Raw genomic sequence first — 18,135 nt, 5'->3', positions numbered from 1 at the left:
TTTAATACAATATATCCAAAATGTGATCATTTCAACATGTAAACTTTGTGTAAAAATTGTAACTGGGTTATTTTAGTCTGATATTCATATTGCATCTTCCAGATTCCACTTACAGCACATCTCTTTGGACTAGACACAGTTCCGGTGCTCAGAAGCCCCGTGCCTGGTGGCTGCTGTAGGGCACAGGTAGAGCTGGATTTACCGCTTCTGCGACATTACAGCCTGTGGACTCCACAGCACACAGGCAGCGGAGGTTAGGGCCTGACCCCTGCACCGACAGGGCTCTCTCCAAAAGCGCCAGAAACCTCGAGACTGAGAAACACAGTGGTGCTCTACTCAGGGCTCATTCTATCTGAGCTTTCAGCAGTCTCAGATTCTGTGCATTTATTGATTCAATACGTTTTTACAGATCTTCATTATGTGTCGACTATGTTCCAGCCACTGTTCCAGGTGCTGGGGTACAGTAGTCAGGAAAATGCATACGAATCCCTGCCCCTAGAAGCTTACATCCTGCTGGGGGTGGTGGGCGCGTGGGACAGACAGTGAGGTAAGCAGAATAAATGCGATGCTGACTAGAGATAAGGGCTGCGAGAACAGAACAGGAAGGCCGGGCAGGGCTCTGGAGAGATGCAGCCCCTGAGCCCCTCCCTTCCCTGAGGCTAGGAGCCTCTTTCCTTGACTTCCCCATGACTCCTCTGCCCACGTGACCCTTGCGCTGCAGTCTCAGCCTCTCCTGGCTTCTTCTCCTCCTCCACCTCCACCTAACATGTAAGTGTTCCCCAAGGTCCCATCTCGCCTCATCCATCCCTCCTGCCTCCTTCTGGGACTTTCTGGGCTGGTTCATCTACCCCAGTGGCTGCCCCTCTCACTTCGCTGAGGAAGACTCCCCCAACTCTGTCTCTAGCTCGAGTTACTTTCTCAGACCAGGAGCTCAAATTCACCATTTGGCACAGGACATGAACACAGCTCCGCAGATCACTATGAAATGTTTATTTCACAGAAGAGGAAACAAAACATTGAAGAGAACCAGAATTATGACATAGCTGGGGATTCCCTCCGAAGGGCTTTTTCTCTTATCTCCCTAGCTAAGAGTCTTCCACTCCCTAAGCATCCCACGCAGAGGTATTGCGGAAAGGGGACAACCCCGAAAGCCCCAGCCAGTTTTATCAACCAGCAGGCTGGTGCACTCTTTGGGATTATGTCACAGTGCTACGAGTATCGACATAAAAAGGATTCCGCTCTGAGCAGGTACGCAACGGATTTTCCCACTGAGCAGCTGCTCTGCTGCCCTGTAGCTCCTCGGATGACCTGACGGGGCCAGGATTCCCACTTCTGGTAGGAAGGCCACACCCAACCTCCCTACCACGGGATACAAAAACTCAATTCATTTTCCTCTCTAGGAAACTTTCTCTCCCCTCTGTGTTCCCTGTCTTGGTAAATGGCATCACTCTCCTCTGGGTTTCTGTGGCTAGAAATCTCGGATGCCTCCCACCCCTTTCATTCTCCACTGTGCAGGTGAACGCCGGGTCAGCCGGCCCAGGCCACCTCGCCTGCAGCTTCACTGTGGCTTCCCTGACAACACATCGCAAAGGCCTGCTTCCCTCTTGTGACTTTCTGACCCGTTATAGTGTGAAACTGCCCCAGCTCCTCTTTCCCTTCAGAATAAAACCCAAATTCCTAATCGTGGCATTTGAGACTCGGCCTGCCTTCCTACCCCTAATTTACCGTCAGCTTCCCTGCTTCTTGGTCTGGACTGTCCTTAGCCCCATTTTTGCCCATCAACATCCTCCTGCTCCTTCAAAGCCCATTTCCATGAAAACGTCCCCGAATCGCGCTTGTGTGAACCCACTCATCCCAGTCTTGCTCTTCCACAGAAGCGAGTACCGCCGTTGCAATGTTATTTTCCTCTGCTCTGCATGAGCCCGTGTCTGCTTCCCCTCCCGTGTCAGCCCCCATAGGTGCGGGCTGCGTCCTAGCCATCGTCCTGCTCCCTGCAGTGCCAGGAGTGTGCCTGCATTGGGCAGGGCAGGAGACCTGGACATGCTTGGACAGGAGAATTCTTTTCTGGCTACTAAGTTGGCAGCATCTTTCAGTCAGCCTCCAGCCCGGCCGAGGGCGGCGAGCTCGGTGGGGGCATGGAGAAGATGGGCGTTACCAGTGGGGGCGGCGGTGACCTGACCACAGAAAGCCTGGGAAAAATGGGCTCTTACCAGACTCCTCTGCCTCCTTCATGGACTGCTCTATGGCAGCCTTGATGCAGAGCTCACGGGCACGGAGGCCTGGGATGTTGCTGCTGTCGGACACGGCTTCCAGCACGATGGAGTCAATGTTCAAGCAGGCCGCGTTGTAGTACTTGGCCACGCTCGTGGCGGTGGCTGACTTTCCTATAAAAAAGGCCAGAGGGTTGAATTAAAGGGTTCTCCTTTGCTCAATGTCTCTAGAACACAGGTCCCTGTACAGGGATCTCTCTGAGTGCTCTGCTCCCAGGTCTCTTGTGTAGGCAGAGGTGGCAGCAGCAAGGAGAAGGACAACCTCAGCCAGGAGTCAGGGCTGTGGGTCTGGTCCCGGTCCCACCACTGATGCACGTGTGCCATGGCAACCACGTCCTCACTGGGTTTTCTCCTCAGTTTAAATAACAGATTCTATCAGATGATCTTTAAAATACTGTGGCTCCTACTGTCTCTGATTCTAATGGGAAGAGTTTTTTGGTTTAAAGAATAACCGTGTTAATTTTTTTTCTTATTTCAAAGTACTGTCATTAAAAAGAAAGCAGAAAATTCAGAAATAACAAGCAAGAGAAAAGGAAAGAAGATCCATAGTCCTCTCACCTGGAGATACTATATTTAGCCTATGGTTGTTAAGTGAGCATCTGTAACTATGGTAGTTACGTTTCCTATAAAAAAGAAATGGGTTACATGGTTGGCTGAATAATGGTCCCCTGAAAATGTCCACATCCTAACCTGCAAGTCTGTTACCTTATATGGTAAAAGAGACTTTGCAGATGTGATTAATTTATGGATCTTGATATGGGAGATCATCCTAGATTATCCTGGTGGGCATGATCTAATTGCAAGTGTCCTTAAAAGAGGGAAGCGGGAGCGTCAGAGTCAGAGCAGGTGACGTGACAGCAGATGCAGAAAGAGAGACTGGGAGATGCCACATTGCTGGCTCTAAAGGAGGAGGAAGAAGCCATGAGTCTAGGGATGCAGGTGACATTTTAGAAGCTGAAGAAGACAAGGAAATGGACTGAGAAACTCCAGAAGGAATGCAGTTCTGCTCACCTATTTTAGACTTCTGAGCACCAGTCTTGTAAGAGTGTAAATTTGTGTTGTTGGAAGCCACTAAGTCTGTGGTCATTTGTTACATCAGAAACAGGAAACTAATACAAGTTATTAATACAAATCATAGGTATGGCATTTTTTTCCTCCTGTAAAATGATATATCATGAACATCTTTTTATGCATTCAATACACTTGTATGATACTGTTGTTTTTAACTGTGGTAAAATATACATACTGGCTGCCATTTTAATCATTTGTAAGTGTACAGTTCAGTGGTGCTTAGTACATTCATATTGTTGTGTCTCCATCAGTACTGTCCATTTCCAGAACTCTCTTCATTGTGTCAAACTGAAACTCAACCATTAAACACTGACTTCCCAGTTCCCTCTCCCTCCACTCCATGGCAACCGCCATTCTGTCTCCCTTTCTTCCTGCCTCTATGAATTTGACTACTCTGGTACCTCATATAAGTGGAATCATACAATATTTGTCCTTCTGTGACTGTCTAATTTCACTTAGCACGATGTCTTCGATGTTCATCCATGTTGTAGCATGTGTCAGAATTTCTTCCTTTTAATGGCTGAATAACATCCCATTGTGCCATATTTTGTTTACCTAGTCATCCACCGGTGGCCATTTGGGTTGTCTCCGTATTTTGGCTATTGTGAATAATGCTTCCATGAATGTGGGTGTCCAAGACACTGTTTTAATGGCAACATAATTCACGAGAGGAATAGCATGTGTAGTGATCAAGTCAGGATATTTGGGGTATCCATCACATCCAGTATTTATCATTTCTACATTCTGAGAACATCCCAAGTCCTCTTTTCTAGTTGCTTTGAAATATACGGTACATTGTTGTTAACGACAGTCACCCTACTCTGTTATTGAACATTAGAGTTCGTTCCTTCTATCTAACTGCATGTCAGTCCCCATTAACTAATCTTTATCTTCCCCACCCTTCCTAGCCCATAAAAATGTATATTATCAATTAAAAATTTTAAAAAATTCACTACACAAATGCACCATGTCTTAATTAACCAGTCCCCCATACTGAATGTTTCAATTGCTCTTAATTTTTAAATTATGGGAAACAGTGCTGCAGTTAATCTTTGTCCACATCATTAATTATTTTCCTAAGAAATTTTTAGAAGTAACATTGCCAGGTCAAAGGGTTTGCACATATTTTTCTCTCTCTTTTAAAATAATTTAATGTCTTGGATTTTCTCTAATATTTTAATGTTTTAAATTATGAAAAGAATACAAGCTCGAACAATTCAGAGATATATAAATTCAAAATGAAGTGTCTTCCCTCTTCTTCTTAACTCCGTATCTGTGAGGCCAGCAATTTAGCAGTTTGGGGATAATCTTTTGGTATATAAATTATAAACAAAAGGGTCTTTTATTATCTTTAAAAATTATATGTGCTAACTTCACCATAAACAAAAAGGGCAAAATAATTTACATTGAACAGTCTTTGACATATACTGTTAAACTGTTCTTCAAGAACATTCCTAGGAAACTGTAAGGCTTCATGAAAATGCCAGGGTTGCTACTGCTGTCATCCACTCTTTAATATGCTTTTTGTCTCCAGATGAAAATGTGATTGAACCCTCCCCTAGAATGGGGCTAGTAGCTCCTTCCATGTTGGTGCGTCTTCAGGGCTAACTCTTTGGCTGTCTTCAATCTCTCCTGGCCTATCCACCATCTCTCTCACACTCCTTTCAGTGCAACGGCTGCATGCAGTGGGGTCTTCAAAACATTTTTAACTATGTTATTTACCTTGTTTGATTTTCACCTATTGCCCCCAGATCTGGCCTTCCACCTTTTAGGTTCTGGTTTATGACTTCTCAAGGAAAGGTTCTTCAAAGGAAGGGGTAATGGATTGTGACATTTTTAGATTCCTGGAGCCTCTCGGTGATTAGAACATGGAATATGCCCCATGTTGTCTGTATGAGTGACAGTAATTGGATCAGAAAAAGGTTTCATTGCCCTTCCTCAAGTAAGCTAAAGCTAAGAGAGGTTGCAGGGCATCCTCCCAAGGTCCCTCTGCTCTGTCACTAGCTGGGTGACCTTGGCAGATGTTCTTGAATTTCTGTGAACCTTGACTTCCTGTGAGGTGGGGCCAATCAAACTCTCTCCTCTGGGTGGTTGTGAAGTTTAAAGAGAGAAATGGATGGGCAGGAGCTCTGTAAACTGTACATCACTACACAAGTTGAAGATCTTGTTCAATGTAGGTGATTTTGCTCCTTTGGGTTTATAGTGAAGTTAGCACATGTAATTTTAGAGGCAATAATAGGATTCTTGTTAAAGGATGGCTCACTCCTTGACTGGGTTATAGTTAGCAAGATATTCCTTGAGAATATATAGCATGTGATTTGAGTCTTTTTCCAATGGGGATTCAAACTCCAGAATTATAATTATGAATGGTAACCATCATTGTAGTAATAATGATGATAATATCAAAAGATTTTTGTTTATTTATTAGGTGCCAAGTACTGGGAAAAGCATTTTATACAAATGTTTTCATTTAATTCTCATGATTACCCTATAAAATAGATACTGTTAATACCATTTTAAAGACAAGGAAACTGAGCACAGAGAACTTAAGTAACATTCCCAAATGCACTCATCTAGAAATGGCATTATAGGTTATGATCTGACATAGGGCTGTTTGGCTCTAGGGTTCATGCTTGTAGTCACTCTGCTATGTTGTTCCCTGGATAAAATCGTTAGTATCTGCCATGACCACACAGCTGATGTTGCCACTCTGGAAGCCACGGAGTTTACGGAGGACACGTGGCACCCCTGGCTCAACCTCCCCTCAGAACAGTCGCTTACCTGACAAGGGCGTCCCATGGATGATGATGGCGATGCCTTTCTGGCTCTTGGCCAAGCGGCCTTCTGCAGAAATGTCAACACCCAGGTGGCGCGCGATTGCTTTGCTCACTGGGTTGTTTTCTACCTCTCCAACTTCGTCTGTGGAATGGCTATCAATGCTGTGAATCTTGTCAGCTGCAAATTAAAAACATGTGTGTATACACATGTGAGTGCATGTGTCTACGGTCAGAATTTACATGGGTACTGGTGGAAATGGGAACAAATTTCTCTTTTTAAATGCTATTTTAAAATGGCAAATGTTGCAGCAGTCCTTGCCTATAGTGTATGAGAATGCCTTTTTTGGCTAACAATTTGTCCACGGTTACTAAAATTTAAAAACACAAATACTCCTTGACTCTAATTTTATTTTTGGGAATCTCTCCTGCTAAAAAAAAAAAAAGGGCATTTGTATGGGAAAAGACTGTTTATAGTGGCAAAATATTAGAAACTAGCTGAATTTGCAACATTAAGGGAAATGGCTGAATACATGATGGCATGTTCCTCTTATGGAATTAATACATAGTAGTTACTTTAATAATGACTTAGATAGCACAGGCTGGTAAACTACAGCCCACAGGCCAAATCTCTCCTGCTATGTGTTTTTGTAAATAAAGTTTTATTGGAACACAGCCATGCCCCTTTGATTATGTACTGTCTTTGCCTGCTTCCATGCTACAAAGGCTAAGTTGAGTAGCTGTAGCAGAGACGGTATGGCCTGCAAAGTCCAAAATATGTACTATCTGGTCTTTTATGGGAAAAGTTTGTCATACTTTGATTTAGATCAAAAGTATTGCCCTGGAGAAACGTTTATAATAGAAAAAAGCCAGCTGCAGAATAATACATACAGAATACAGAGTAAGTATGCAGCCCAATACACACAGTGATCCCAAACTTTCAGTGTTTTAATAACAAAACTAGGCTCATACTCTAAATTTTGTTCTATAACTTGCTTTTTTCATATAATATATCTTGGATATTTTTCTATTTACTGAAATATAGATCTAGCTCATTCTTTTGAAACTGCTGCCAAATACCTCCTACTGTGTGGATTTATCATAATTTAACTAGTCTCCTACTGATGGGCACTGAGATGGTTTCCACGTTTTCCCATCCTCAGCACTGTGGTGTGCTTCCTTCTTTGCAGGATGTCTGCGGTTGGCTCTGGGAGAGCCCAGGCATGGGGAGCAGAGCCAGGCTGTGTGGGGTGGGGGAGGCGGCCATGAGAGACCAGGAGCCACTTGGGTCAGCAGAGCCAGGGTGGATTAAACACGGAGCCAGGATTTCTGTCTTTAATCCCAGTTTTGCCATCACGTTCTCCTGCCTTAATTTGCTCACCTGGTTGATGAGAGCTAAGAATAACGACTTAACCAAACTCTTTAAAGATCTCATTCATCTTGCCCGTGATTCCTATTTCCTGAGATGAGCATGTGACAAGGTCACTTATGCTTTATTATGGTTTACTGACTGGCACACAAATGGCCACTGTGAACCCAGTTTTGCTGAATCTAATCTTCTAAATATAGTTTCAACATCTTGTATGACTTGGGGAAAATAAATGTTAGAAAATGGGCCCACAGTGCTGGGAGGTCAAGAGGAGGTTTTCCTAATGGTCCGGGTGGAGGCACACCGGGAAGAATGCCTCCCGCCCTGTGAAATGTTTCCCTAAACACCTCCAGCCTGCTGGAATTTTAGCATTGAAGATTTAGGCCTTCAGAATCATACTTAGTCTAGCCAAAATGCAGACAGCAGTGGCAAGAATATGTCACATGCTGAGCTCATCAGCAGGCCCCCATGCTTGTATCCTAGTGTGAATGGGGAGACCTGCGCTCCTCCAGGGGAAGGTGTGGGGGCAGGGCCAGAAGGAGTGGCGGTGGGGCTCAGAGGAGACACTTCATGGAGAAAGGCGACAGGGCACTGCAGAGATTTCCCACTTCTGCTTAGAGAGAACTGGTACCAAAACATTAAAATGCTTGGTTACTTTGAAACATTATTTTTTCCAGGCTTTCCTCATCGTCATCATCATCTGAGAAGGTTTTAGACTCGACCAAAGGGACATGACGCTCTTCCAGGTTGGATGTGACAGAGATCCCTCGGCTAAGTGACATCCTCTTTGTGCTTGCGGAGGTTCCCTGATCTGATGTGATCATATCTTCCTCTTCTGCTGGGAGCCAAGGATGAGAACACAGGGAGAAGGGACGAGTTGGGGGTGGGGCACAAGGGTGATGGGGGCAGAAAAGGAAAAGAGGACAAAGAGGAGAATCACTATACCATCCCCAACGCCCCGCGCTACCCAACCCAAATGAACAAGAACTGCAGTCAGTTGGCTGTTACATAAGTTCCTCTGTGCTTAGTGTTTTTCTTCATTTTAACATTTGTTTAAATACCAAAATTATGCATTTGCTCATAAAATTTGGAAAATTCAAAAGAGCCAAAAAATGATAAAATTCAGCTGTAAAAAAAGATACAGCTAGACAAAAGAATGGTAACAGAGGAATTGCACTGAATTTTATACCAGTATAAGAGAGCTGCAACCTCTCCGATTTATTTTTAATTTTTCACAACTACGCTTGAGCTCATATTGTACACATTGAATTGTAGCCTGCTTTCCCCCTTAATTTATCATGAACATTCCCCATGTCCTTGTTAGGCACATCTAGCAGTTTGTTGGCCCAGCACCTCCTCATTGTCCCCTAGTCCACAGGATTTCAGGGGATGCAGTGGGCTGTGACTGTACAAGGTGACCCCTGTACTGCAGGGCAAGATGTCCTCTTTGTTGAGAATTTGGATTTGAGCCTAAGACATTGCAGCTCTCTTGTGAATGGTGACAACGTGCTTGGGGCTGTGGGCCTTCCCTGGATGTGGTCAGGGGAGCAGAAAAGGACCGTCTACAGCGTGAGGGCAGAGTGAGTAGATGTTCAGGGAAGTGCTGATGAGAAGCAGAGTGTGAGCCTTCCTTGGTTCCCGCTGCACTGACTGTCCCTGGCTCTAGACCATCTTCCATCAGGACAAAAGGAAAAGTGAACCCACGACCATGGTGTGTAAGGACCATGAGAGCAACAAGGCCCTTCTTTGGCCTCACAAGGTCCTTTGTACATTGAAGCCCCTCGCAGCCCCGTGCCTCAGGCCACTGGGCAGTCCCTCTGAGTTTAAGTATCTCTCCCCTCACCTCCTTCCTGAATCAAAGGCCTCCCCCAGCATTTTAGTTCAGTGCTTGCAACACGGTGGACGCTTGTTATGGACTTCATTGTACCCTCTACCCCCAAAATTCACAAGTTGAAGTTCTAACCCTCCAGTATCTCTGAATGTGACTGTATTTGGAGATAGAGCCTTAAAAAAGTAATTAAGGTAAAATGAGGTCATATGGGTAGGTCCTAATCCAATAGGACTGGTGTCTTTATAAGAAGAGATTAAGACACAGACACACACAGAAGGAAGACCACGTGAATACGTGGGGAGAAGACAGCCATATACAAGAAGAAGAGTTTCAGAAGAAAGAAACTCTGCTGACACCTTGACCTTGGACTTCTAGCCTCCAGAATTGTGAGAAAAGAAATTTCTGTTGGTTAAGCCACCCAGCCTGTGATATTTTTATGGCAGCCCTAGCAAACTAACACAGTGCTCAAGGAACACTATAGGATGATGGGTGGGAGGCAGCCTTCTCTTCTCTTTTCTTTTTAGGCCACTGAGAGACAATGAGACTCCCAAGGGCAGGAGAAAAGGACCCCATTCAATCATTAACGCACTTACTCCTCTAGCACTCAATCACTGGGCTCTGTCGTGTTTCAGCTGCTGTTCCAAGCCCTGGGTTTACAAGTGGGGAATATGTGATCACTGTCTTTGGGAGAGGGGGCGGTTCTTGGCTAGTGGGGGAGGCAGGTATAAAGAAAATAATTTGCCATGTGATGACAGTTCCACAGAAGAGAACAAGTAAGAACAGGCGAGGTACATGTCCAGGAAGAGGGCACAGAAAAGCAAGAAAAGCCACACAGTCCCACAAGTCAGTCGGTAACCTTCATGCTCAAGCATACAAGAGAGCCCCTGGGCAGATGATGGGATAACTTGGGGTGGCCAGGCCAGAAAGGGTATGTTTACGAGAGCTCAGTGCAGCTCTGTGATTGGGCTTTGGCCTTCAGGCCCATGGAGGGGCTGGCCTTTTTCTTGTGTGAACTCCCACTCCCTATCTCTTTTAGGGCACCAATGTCTACCTTGCATGATGCATTACTTTACATTACCCTGGCACACCTATAGGAGGCAGTGGCGTATAGTGGTCACCTGCATGGACTCTGGAGTCAGAGAGCCCTGGGCTGAAATCCTGATTCTGCCACTTAAAACTGTGGACCAAGCCTCTTTGCACTTCCATTTCTTACCTGTATGTGCAAAGCCCTTGGCACAGTATCCAGCAAGTGTTCTTCCATCTGTATAAGCTGTTTTTAAGACTTAATACCCTACTGGATTCTACCGACAGCAGAATGTGTTCCAGCCTTTGCATCAAGGAAATGGGGGTAACAAGACCTGTTTTGTAGGGATCCTATTTTGTAAAGATTAGAAATAAAACATATAAGGCACCTAGCCTCAGCTGGGCATCTGTCAGGTACACAGCAGGGGGGATTTAAAGGGGCCAGGGCAGTGCTAGTGCCAGGGGTTCTCCACGTTGAGTTCTCACCGTTCTCCTGCGCCAGAGTCTCCAGAAATTTCGCCTTCATCTGTTCCTCTCTTGACTTCTTCATCTCCCTAAAGTACTCATACACCTCTGGGGGCAGCCTCTCCCCTGGGTTGCGGGGAGGTAGCAGTAGGCTGTTGTAGGAATCATAGCCCTTCAGCTTTCGCAAGATCTGCTCAAGGGGAAAACAGGAACTGCTGTTGGTCTCAGCAGAAGTTTCCTCCCTGTAGCTCTAGGTGGGCTTGCTCGTTGAGCTTGTAAAACTCCTACCTGAGGCTGAGACTTGTAGAAATATTTTCTGGATTTCAAAGGGTGAGACCCTTTGGAGAGGTCTAAGAAGTAGGGCTGAGTTCTGAACTTGTGGGGATACAGGCTCTTTATTTTGTTCTATTTCAGCCTGGGCATTCCACATGTGGAAAAGAATTTTCTTCTTGTTTTAAAAATAACATATACTGTTTTTCTTTTTCATTTTTCCCATGACAAAAGTACAGGACTCCATCATCCACTTTGAATGACACATTCTTAAAAAATATTGTGGTTAGTAATATTACACTAAGCAAGGTTTTTGTCTCATAAATAGAGGATTCAAGGAAAAACAGGTAAAATAGTATTAAGTGTGTGTGTGTGTGTGTGTGTGTGTGTACATGTGTGTGAATGTATATTGGAGCTACAAGATAACATATAGGATGCCTAGTTATATTTGAATTTCAGGTAAACAACAAATACCTTTTTTAGTATAAATATGTCCCTGTAATATTTGGGACATATTTTGGCTATAGATTTAAGAAACTTATCAAGTCCCAAACCAAATAAACCAAAAGAAATCTATGCCAAGACACATTATAGTCAAACTTCTACAAACTAAGGCACAGAAAGATTCTTAAAAGCAGTGAGAGAGAAATGAAACCTTACCTATAGAGAAAAAATAATTCAAATAACACTGGATTTCTCATCAGACTATGGAGGCCAGGGCTGAAAGAACTGTCAGGCCAGAACTCTATATCCAGTGAAAAAAATGGATATAGAATGTTTTTCAAGATTAAAGGGGAAATGAAGACATTCTCAGATGAAGAAAAACTAAAAAATTTTCATCAGCAGACCTACACCAGAAGAATAGCTAAAGGTAACTCTCTAAACAGAAAGAAAATAATAAAAGAAGAAACCCTGGAATATCACAGAAGGGAAGAAAGAACAGAAAGAGTAAAAAGACAGATAAATATAATACATTTTTCTTCTCCTCTGGAGTTTTCTAACTTATGTTTGATAGTTAAAATGACAATTATAATGCAAAAATATTTAAAACAGTTATATTAAAAAGTAGGAAGGATATAGGGAGATAAAGGGAGGAAAGGTTTCTACATTACACTAGAACTGGTAAAATGTCAATACCAGTTGATTATAATGTTATGTATACACCATGTAATACCTATAGCAATAACTAAAGAAACTATACAAAGAGATACTCAAGAACCACTCTAGGTAAATCAAAATGGAATTCTAAATAATGTTGAAGCAACTGACAGGAAGGCAGGAAAAAGTAAACAGAACAAAAAACAATAATACAATAAAATGGCAGACTCAAGCCCTGACATATCAATAATTACATTAAGTGTAAATGGTTTAAATACACCAACTAAAGACAGAGCTTGGCAGAGCATAGTTCAAAAAACAATCCAATTACATTCTGTCTACAAGTAACTCAACTTCAAATATAATGATATAGGCAGATTGCTGCATACAGTTCTTTACTGTTTGAATTTTAACCTTGAACATGCATTAGTTTTTCAATTAGTTCCTTAAAATGTATAATGGAATCACAAAGAAGCAATTAATTCCGCTCACGTCAAGAGAGGTAGGTCAGCAAAGCCTACAGAGAAGTGATCAATTGACAAGGAAGGGTTCAAGGGGAAAGAAAAGGGAAAGGCCAGGAAGAAGTTACGACGTGCAGAGAGAAGAGCATGAGTAGTACATGGCAGGGCCCAGCACGTGTAGGAAAATGGGGTTTGGCTTTGGTCTCTGCTCACCTTTTCTTCTGTGAGATATTCCTGGTCAAATTCTAAGGAGTAAAACTCAATGGGAAAGTTGCAGGGATTCTTCACGACCACCTCAGCCTCATCTCCAGGTGCAAAAGGCAGCAGCGGCCCCAGCTCCAAAACTGAAGGACTAAATTCCAGGCGTGGCTCCAGACCTTGCCCATAGGCCACCAGTGTAAGCTTTTGAGTACTCTGGGCAATCTGGAACACCAGGTTTTGGCTGTAGAATCTCTGGAAAACATAAAAACAAAACAAGCCTCTGATTTTTTTCTATTGCATGCCATGTAAAACTGTACACCACTGATGGGAAAAACTTAACTATTTAGATTAAGAGAGAAATTTTCTTATAAAGTTGCATAGGAATAATTTATATTACTCCTATATACAGTATCTAGCATGCCAGGCACTGTACTAAGTGCTTCATCACTTATAGCAGGCTCTCTGAGTGTCACCCCCATATCCCTCAGACCTTCCAGTGTGCTCAGATTTCCAACTGCCACTATCTGCACTTCTGGGCCCAAAGGCTCTCATTTCATGGGCCCTGCTGCCCATGGGCAGGGGGAGGGCAAGGCAGTAGTGCCAAGGAAGTAACACCTTCTGGGAGCAGTCCTCAAGCAGACTCTTGGGAATTACTGCATAAATACCCCAGCTACCTTGCTCCTGGGGAGGGATGATTCTGAAGTGTGTACTTTGTATATTTCCTGTGAGTTTAGCAGAAAGCCAGAGCTAGGGCATTCAATTCACTGGATGCAATTATAATCAGATACCAGTTGATAATGATACTATAACTACTTACACGTTTTCTCCAAATGGTACAAAAATCTACTTTTCCATTCAGTGGTTCCTATTCTGATTTCATTGGGGAACCTATTAAACATAGAGATTCACAGGTCCCATCCCCAGAGATCCTGACTCAGTAGGGGCAGAGTAAGGCTGGGGATTCTGCCTTTTTAACCAGATGCCCAGGCCATTCTCATCCAGTTAGACTCATGGCTTGGGTTTAGGGGCCATGAGTGGCATCACAATTTGGAGAGCTCCTGTCTTAGGTCGAAGGGAAAAAAAATCTGATGGATGGAATGTATGCAGACAAACATACACACATGGAGAAATATCTATTGTTGGATACAGTAAGAGAGTAAATTATTGGCTCAGAAGGTTTTTTTATATAGTTATGGGCTTAGCACTTTATGACCTAAACTTCTGTATTTTAATTGCTTTCTAAAACATTTCATTCATTTGTTTTCTAACACAGTATTGTGAACACATTATAATGTTTAAGAATGGTTGGTGTGGATGTCAGTGATTTTTCTGTGCTGCTGGTATTGATGGAGATGCAGGTATGGATTGTATGGGTTGCAGAGCTAACCAATTCCTTGTATACAGCCAAAAAGTTCCTCTTCAGTTGGTGGAAACATTTTTTTTAACTTTGACCAATGTGAACTCAACATTTATGGAACTGTCTGACCAAATCTATTTTTTTAAACTATACTTACTGGTATTTCCCTCATTCAGTAATGGAAAAAAATCCCAAATCTTAAGTAAACTTTTGATAGTCTTAAGACTCTTTAAGAATGACAAATATATTATTAATTTTCTTTAAAAAGGGTTGGAGAGATTTTGATAATGATAGAAACATGGGCTTTATTTTACAGTGAGATATGAAGTCATTCATTTTTCCTCTTTCTCACTGCAGATTCTTAAGCATTTCCTCAAAGCCATTACCAGGAAGATGGAAGTTAACCACAGGTGTTCTATAAAACTTACATCAATTTTTCTTTCAAAATAACAGAATAGAGGGAAACACATCCCAAATGCCATAGGCTTTGAACAAGTCTTTATGGTGCAACCTCTTGAGATCCTCTCTGGTTCTAGTATTTTATTAATTTTACTGTGTTCTTGGTCAGGAGTAGCTTTGTGCTGGTGGTGGTCGGTCACAAAAGAGATGTTTGTGAAGCTCAGGGAGGCTGTCCACCAGGGAGTGCTTAACACGACTACTGATGATAACAGTTAACGGTTATTAAGATGCTTACTATACATCGAGCAGTATGCTGTGTGTATTTTATCCAATGCTGTGCATTTAATCTTCAAAATGACCCTAGGGGGTAGTTATTGCAGGTAACTGAAATAACTGAAACCCAGGGGCCAGATACTTTCAAATTCACATTTTTATAAAGCTAAAAATAGTATGTATACCCTGTGTTATCTGATACTCTTAGCAGGGTTGGTGCAGGTCCCCAATAATCAAACACATTAGTGTTTCTGCAGTTGCAATGTTTCACTCTGAAAACCAAGTAGTGTGAAACTTACGAAATCTCCCCAACCCCAATTTTTGGAGCTTACTGCATTCCAGAATTGCAAAAGGGATTTTTGATATGCAATGTTATTCTTTTTAATTTTATCTATGAGAAAACTGAGGCTTAGTGAGGCTAAGGGATTTGTTCAAGGGCACAGCCTGTGGGTGCAGAGGCAGAAGCCTTCTAACCCAGGTCTGCTGATAAAAACCAACATGTTAGACAGTTCTGCTGATTCCAGACCGCCAGGCCACACAGCTCCTACATGAACCAGCAAGCACGTGAAATGCCATCTTCAGAATAGCGAGGCACGAGTCACTCAGAGTTTCCCTTGAGACCCAAACAAGCATGAACTTTGCGTAAAGAGAATGTAAATGAGGCCACATTTCTTTAAAGCTCACCTCTTCTTTTGGCATGAATTTCACTTGCACGTTGGACCTCTCTCCAGGATCCAAGACTCCAGAAGTCGGCTGGATCTCAAAGATCCGTGTCTTCGGTGTTAGTTCAGCACGTAGTTTCTGTCTTAAGTACTTTGGCATGTGTTTCCCCAGCTGATTTATAAATATCAGATAATTAGAACATCTTCTATGGAAAATGGACTCATTTCATCTTCCACTCACACAACCTGCATTTCCCGAGTATTTCTCAGGTATCGAGGAATGTGTAGATACCAGAGGTACAAAGATGAATAAGACATTGGATCTGACAGTATGGTCTGAGAGGGCCTCCAGTGCTTGGCTAAGGGCCCAGATTTTATTCAGGAGGCAATGGTTGCCACTGAAGTCTTTGAGCAGGAAATCGAAATGATGAGAATGAAGGCCTAGGTTTACAAATCTGGCTGAAACGGAGATGGGGAAAAGGCGACCAAGGGGACCAAGGGGCCACAACTCATTTACCTTGTTGACAGGCTTTAGGCTCTGGACAAACCATTCACAAGGGACTTGGAGATGATTGAAAAGCTGAACAGTTTCCACCATGCACTGTCCACACTGAATTGCAGCAAACTCCACTTTTCCACAAGACAGAGTCATAGCTGGAATGGTCACCTTGGCCTGAAGACAGATGTGAACTGTTGGCCCTCCAACCACCTATAGCAGGCATAAGATTGCTGTTACCATGTGGCATGGGGGGCAAGGAGGGGGAAGACTCACAGCTCTGACATAATAATTGGAACATCCTGGGGCGATCAGCAAGCAGAGCTGGATACCTGGAGCATCAGGTGGGTCCAGTGGTGCAACATACCTTGATGGGCAGAATGACTTCTTTGTTTCCAACAGGAAGATTGGCCCCTTGTGGGTCAAATCTCACTTCAAATATTTCTGTTTCACAGTAAGGCAGATTCTTTACACGATCTAGCTCAGTACTGAATCCTAGAGCAAGACAGACAAAATTTCTTCATGGGAAAGAGAAGTAGCAAGTAAGAGCTGCTCTAGATAGATCCCCCTCTCAGGCAGGATGATCACTCAGTGTACCAACAACTCTTTCAGGCGATCCCTGAAGAAACACAAACGCTGCTCCAGAAGGACAGTACAGATGGGGTCCTTGTTAGACACGACAAAGTATGATAGGAAAGCGTCTCCCCAGCCTGGTTACCTGTGTCATGAAGGACACGTTTTTCTGCATGGAAGGACACTGGAAAGTGACTGGTGTTGGTGATCTTGACGATATGGGTTCGGACTTCACCAAGGACAATGTAGCCAAAGTCCAGGGTATACTCTGGCAGCTGAATTCTGAAACAGAAACAGGCTCTCCTTACCAGTCACTTTCAAACGTGGAAGACTACTTTTCCCAAAGTGAGAGAGTGTGAGGTTCTTTTCTATCTCCTGTGCACAATTTTATTCTCCAGAGTGGAGAACAATTAACGGTCACCAGAATGGAGACTAGAAACAACATAACCTCCTTGGAAGTTCACACCGATTCAGCCATCATCTCAGAACATGTTCAGCGTGGGCGCTCATGGACCTGAAACGGGGCTTGTCCATTAGACAAAGCTGGAGTTTGCTGATGTGAAGAGGCAGAAACCTGCCTGGTTGGCTTGATGCTGGGGGAGGGCAGATCACACGAGGAGAGTGGATTTCATTCCCAGATGATCAACCAGTGTTTCAGGGAGTACTCAGCGCAAGGCAGCAGGGCTTGCTATGCTACACTCTGAAACAAATGCAACACAGAAGGGCACTCACTTGGCCGTTTTGCAGCAACTCCAATGGCTGAGGCAGGTGTTGTTGGTGAGATCAGGGATAATTGATTTCTGATGTTCTAGGGCGTAGCCTTGAACTATAAGTCGCTCTACTTCCATCTGGAGATAAGCACTTAACTGGAACAAGAGAGATGAGCAAGTCAGCAAATTCTTCTAGAACACGCATTCCCAATGGGGACAGTATCACTCCTAAAGGGGTGAAAATTGGTTCTTGTGGGGGGAGGTGGAAAATATCTTAGATGTTACAATGGTTGGTGGCCCTCCAAAAGGGCCACAGCACATAAACAGATATACAATGTATTTGTGGTATTAAAATTTTCATGGGAAGGGGGTGGGGGAGGGCAAACAAACTATTAATAATACATCCACCCCATGGAATACTACTTGGCAGTGAAAAGGAATGAACTGTTGGTGTGCACAACTTGAATGGATCTCGAGGGCATTATGCTGAATGAAAAAAGCTAATCTCCAAAGGCTATGTGCCATATGATTCCATTTACATAACACTCTTGAAATAACAAAAGTATTGAGATGGAGAACAGATTAGTGGTTGCCTGGGGTAAGGGACAGAGAGAAAGAGGGAGATGGGTGTGGCTCTAAAGGGGCATATGCAAAGGCAAACGCAAATTAAAAACGAGGCTTAATTTTCCCTGTTGAAAATAAGGGAAGAGACCTCTCCCTTCCTTTTCTTAGAGCACTTACTTTAGAAAACTTGTAATTTTAAGTACTTTGAAATGTTATCTTTTTGAAATGTGTATAAATCTTTTAAAAATCTAAATAAGTCTCTTGCCAG

The 18,135-nt window shown here is 43.3% G+C and overlaps 1 protein-coding gene across 1 annotated transcript in view; it reads right to left on the bottom strand.

Moving 5' to 3' along the window:
* Nucleotides 1-18,135, bottom strand: part of HYDIN (HYDIN, axonemal central pair apparatus protein) — a 299,281-nt gene that overhangs the window by 104,022 nt on the left and 177,124 nt on the right. Inside the window, exons 27-36 of the mRNA XM_012641507.1 lie at nucleotides 17,326-17,459; nucleotides 16,739-16,875; nucleotides 16,388-16,515; nucleotides 16,042-16,233; nucleotides 15,547-15,696; nucleotides 12,846-13,085; nucleotides 10,825-10,993; nucleotides 8,140-8,319; nucleotides 6,123-6,296; nucleotides 2,211-2,384 (exon numbers count right to left, since the gene is read on the bottom strand). Coding sequence (XP_012496961.1) covers nucleotides 2,211-2,384; nucleotides 6,123-6,296; nucleotides 8,140-8,319; nucleotides 10,825-10,993; nucleotides 12,846-13,085; nucleotides 15,547-15,696; nucleotides 16,042-16,233; nucleotides 16,388-16,515; nucleotides 16,739-16,875; nucleotides 17,326-17,459 — 1,678 coding nt within the window. The remainder of the gene's footprint in view (nucleotides 1-2,210; nucleotides 2,385-6,122; nucleotides 6,297-8,139; nucleotides 8,320-10,824; nucleotides 10,994-12,845; nucleotides 13,086-15,546; nucleotides 15,697-16,041; nucleotides 16,234-16,387; nucleotides 16,516-16,738; nucleotides 16,876-17,325; nucleotides 17,460-18,135) is intronic.

Source organism: Propithecus coquereli, unplaced genomic scaffold (assembly GCF_000956105.1).
Source record: "Propithecus coquereli isolate 6110/MARCELLA unplaced genomic scaffold, Pcoq_1.0 Scaffold165, whole genome shotgun sequence".
Classification (NCBI taxonomy): Eukaryota; Metazoa; Chordata; class Mammalia; order Primates; family Indriidae; genus Propithecus; species Propithecus coquereli.
This window is presented reverse-complemented; position numbering and strand designations above follow the sequence as displayed.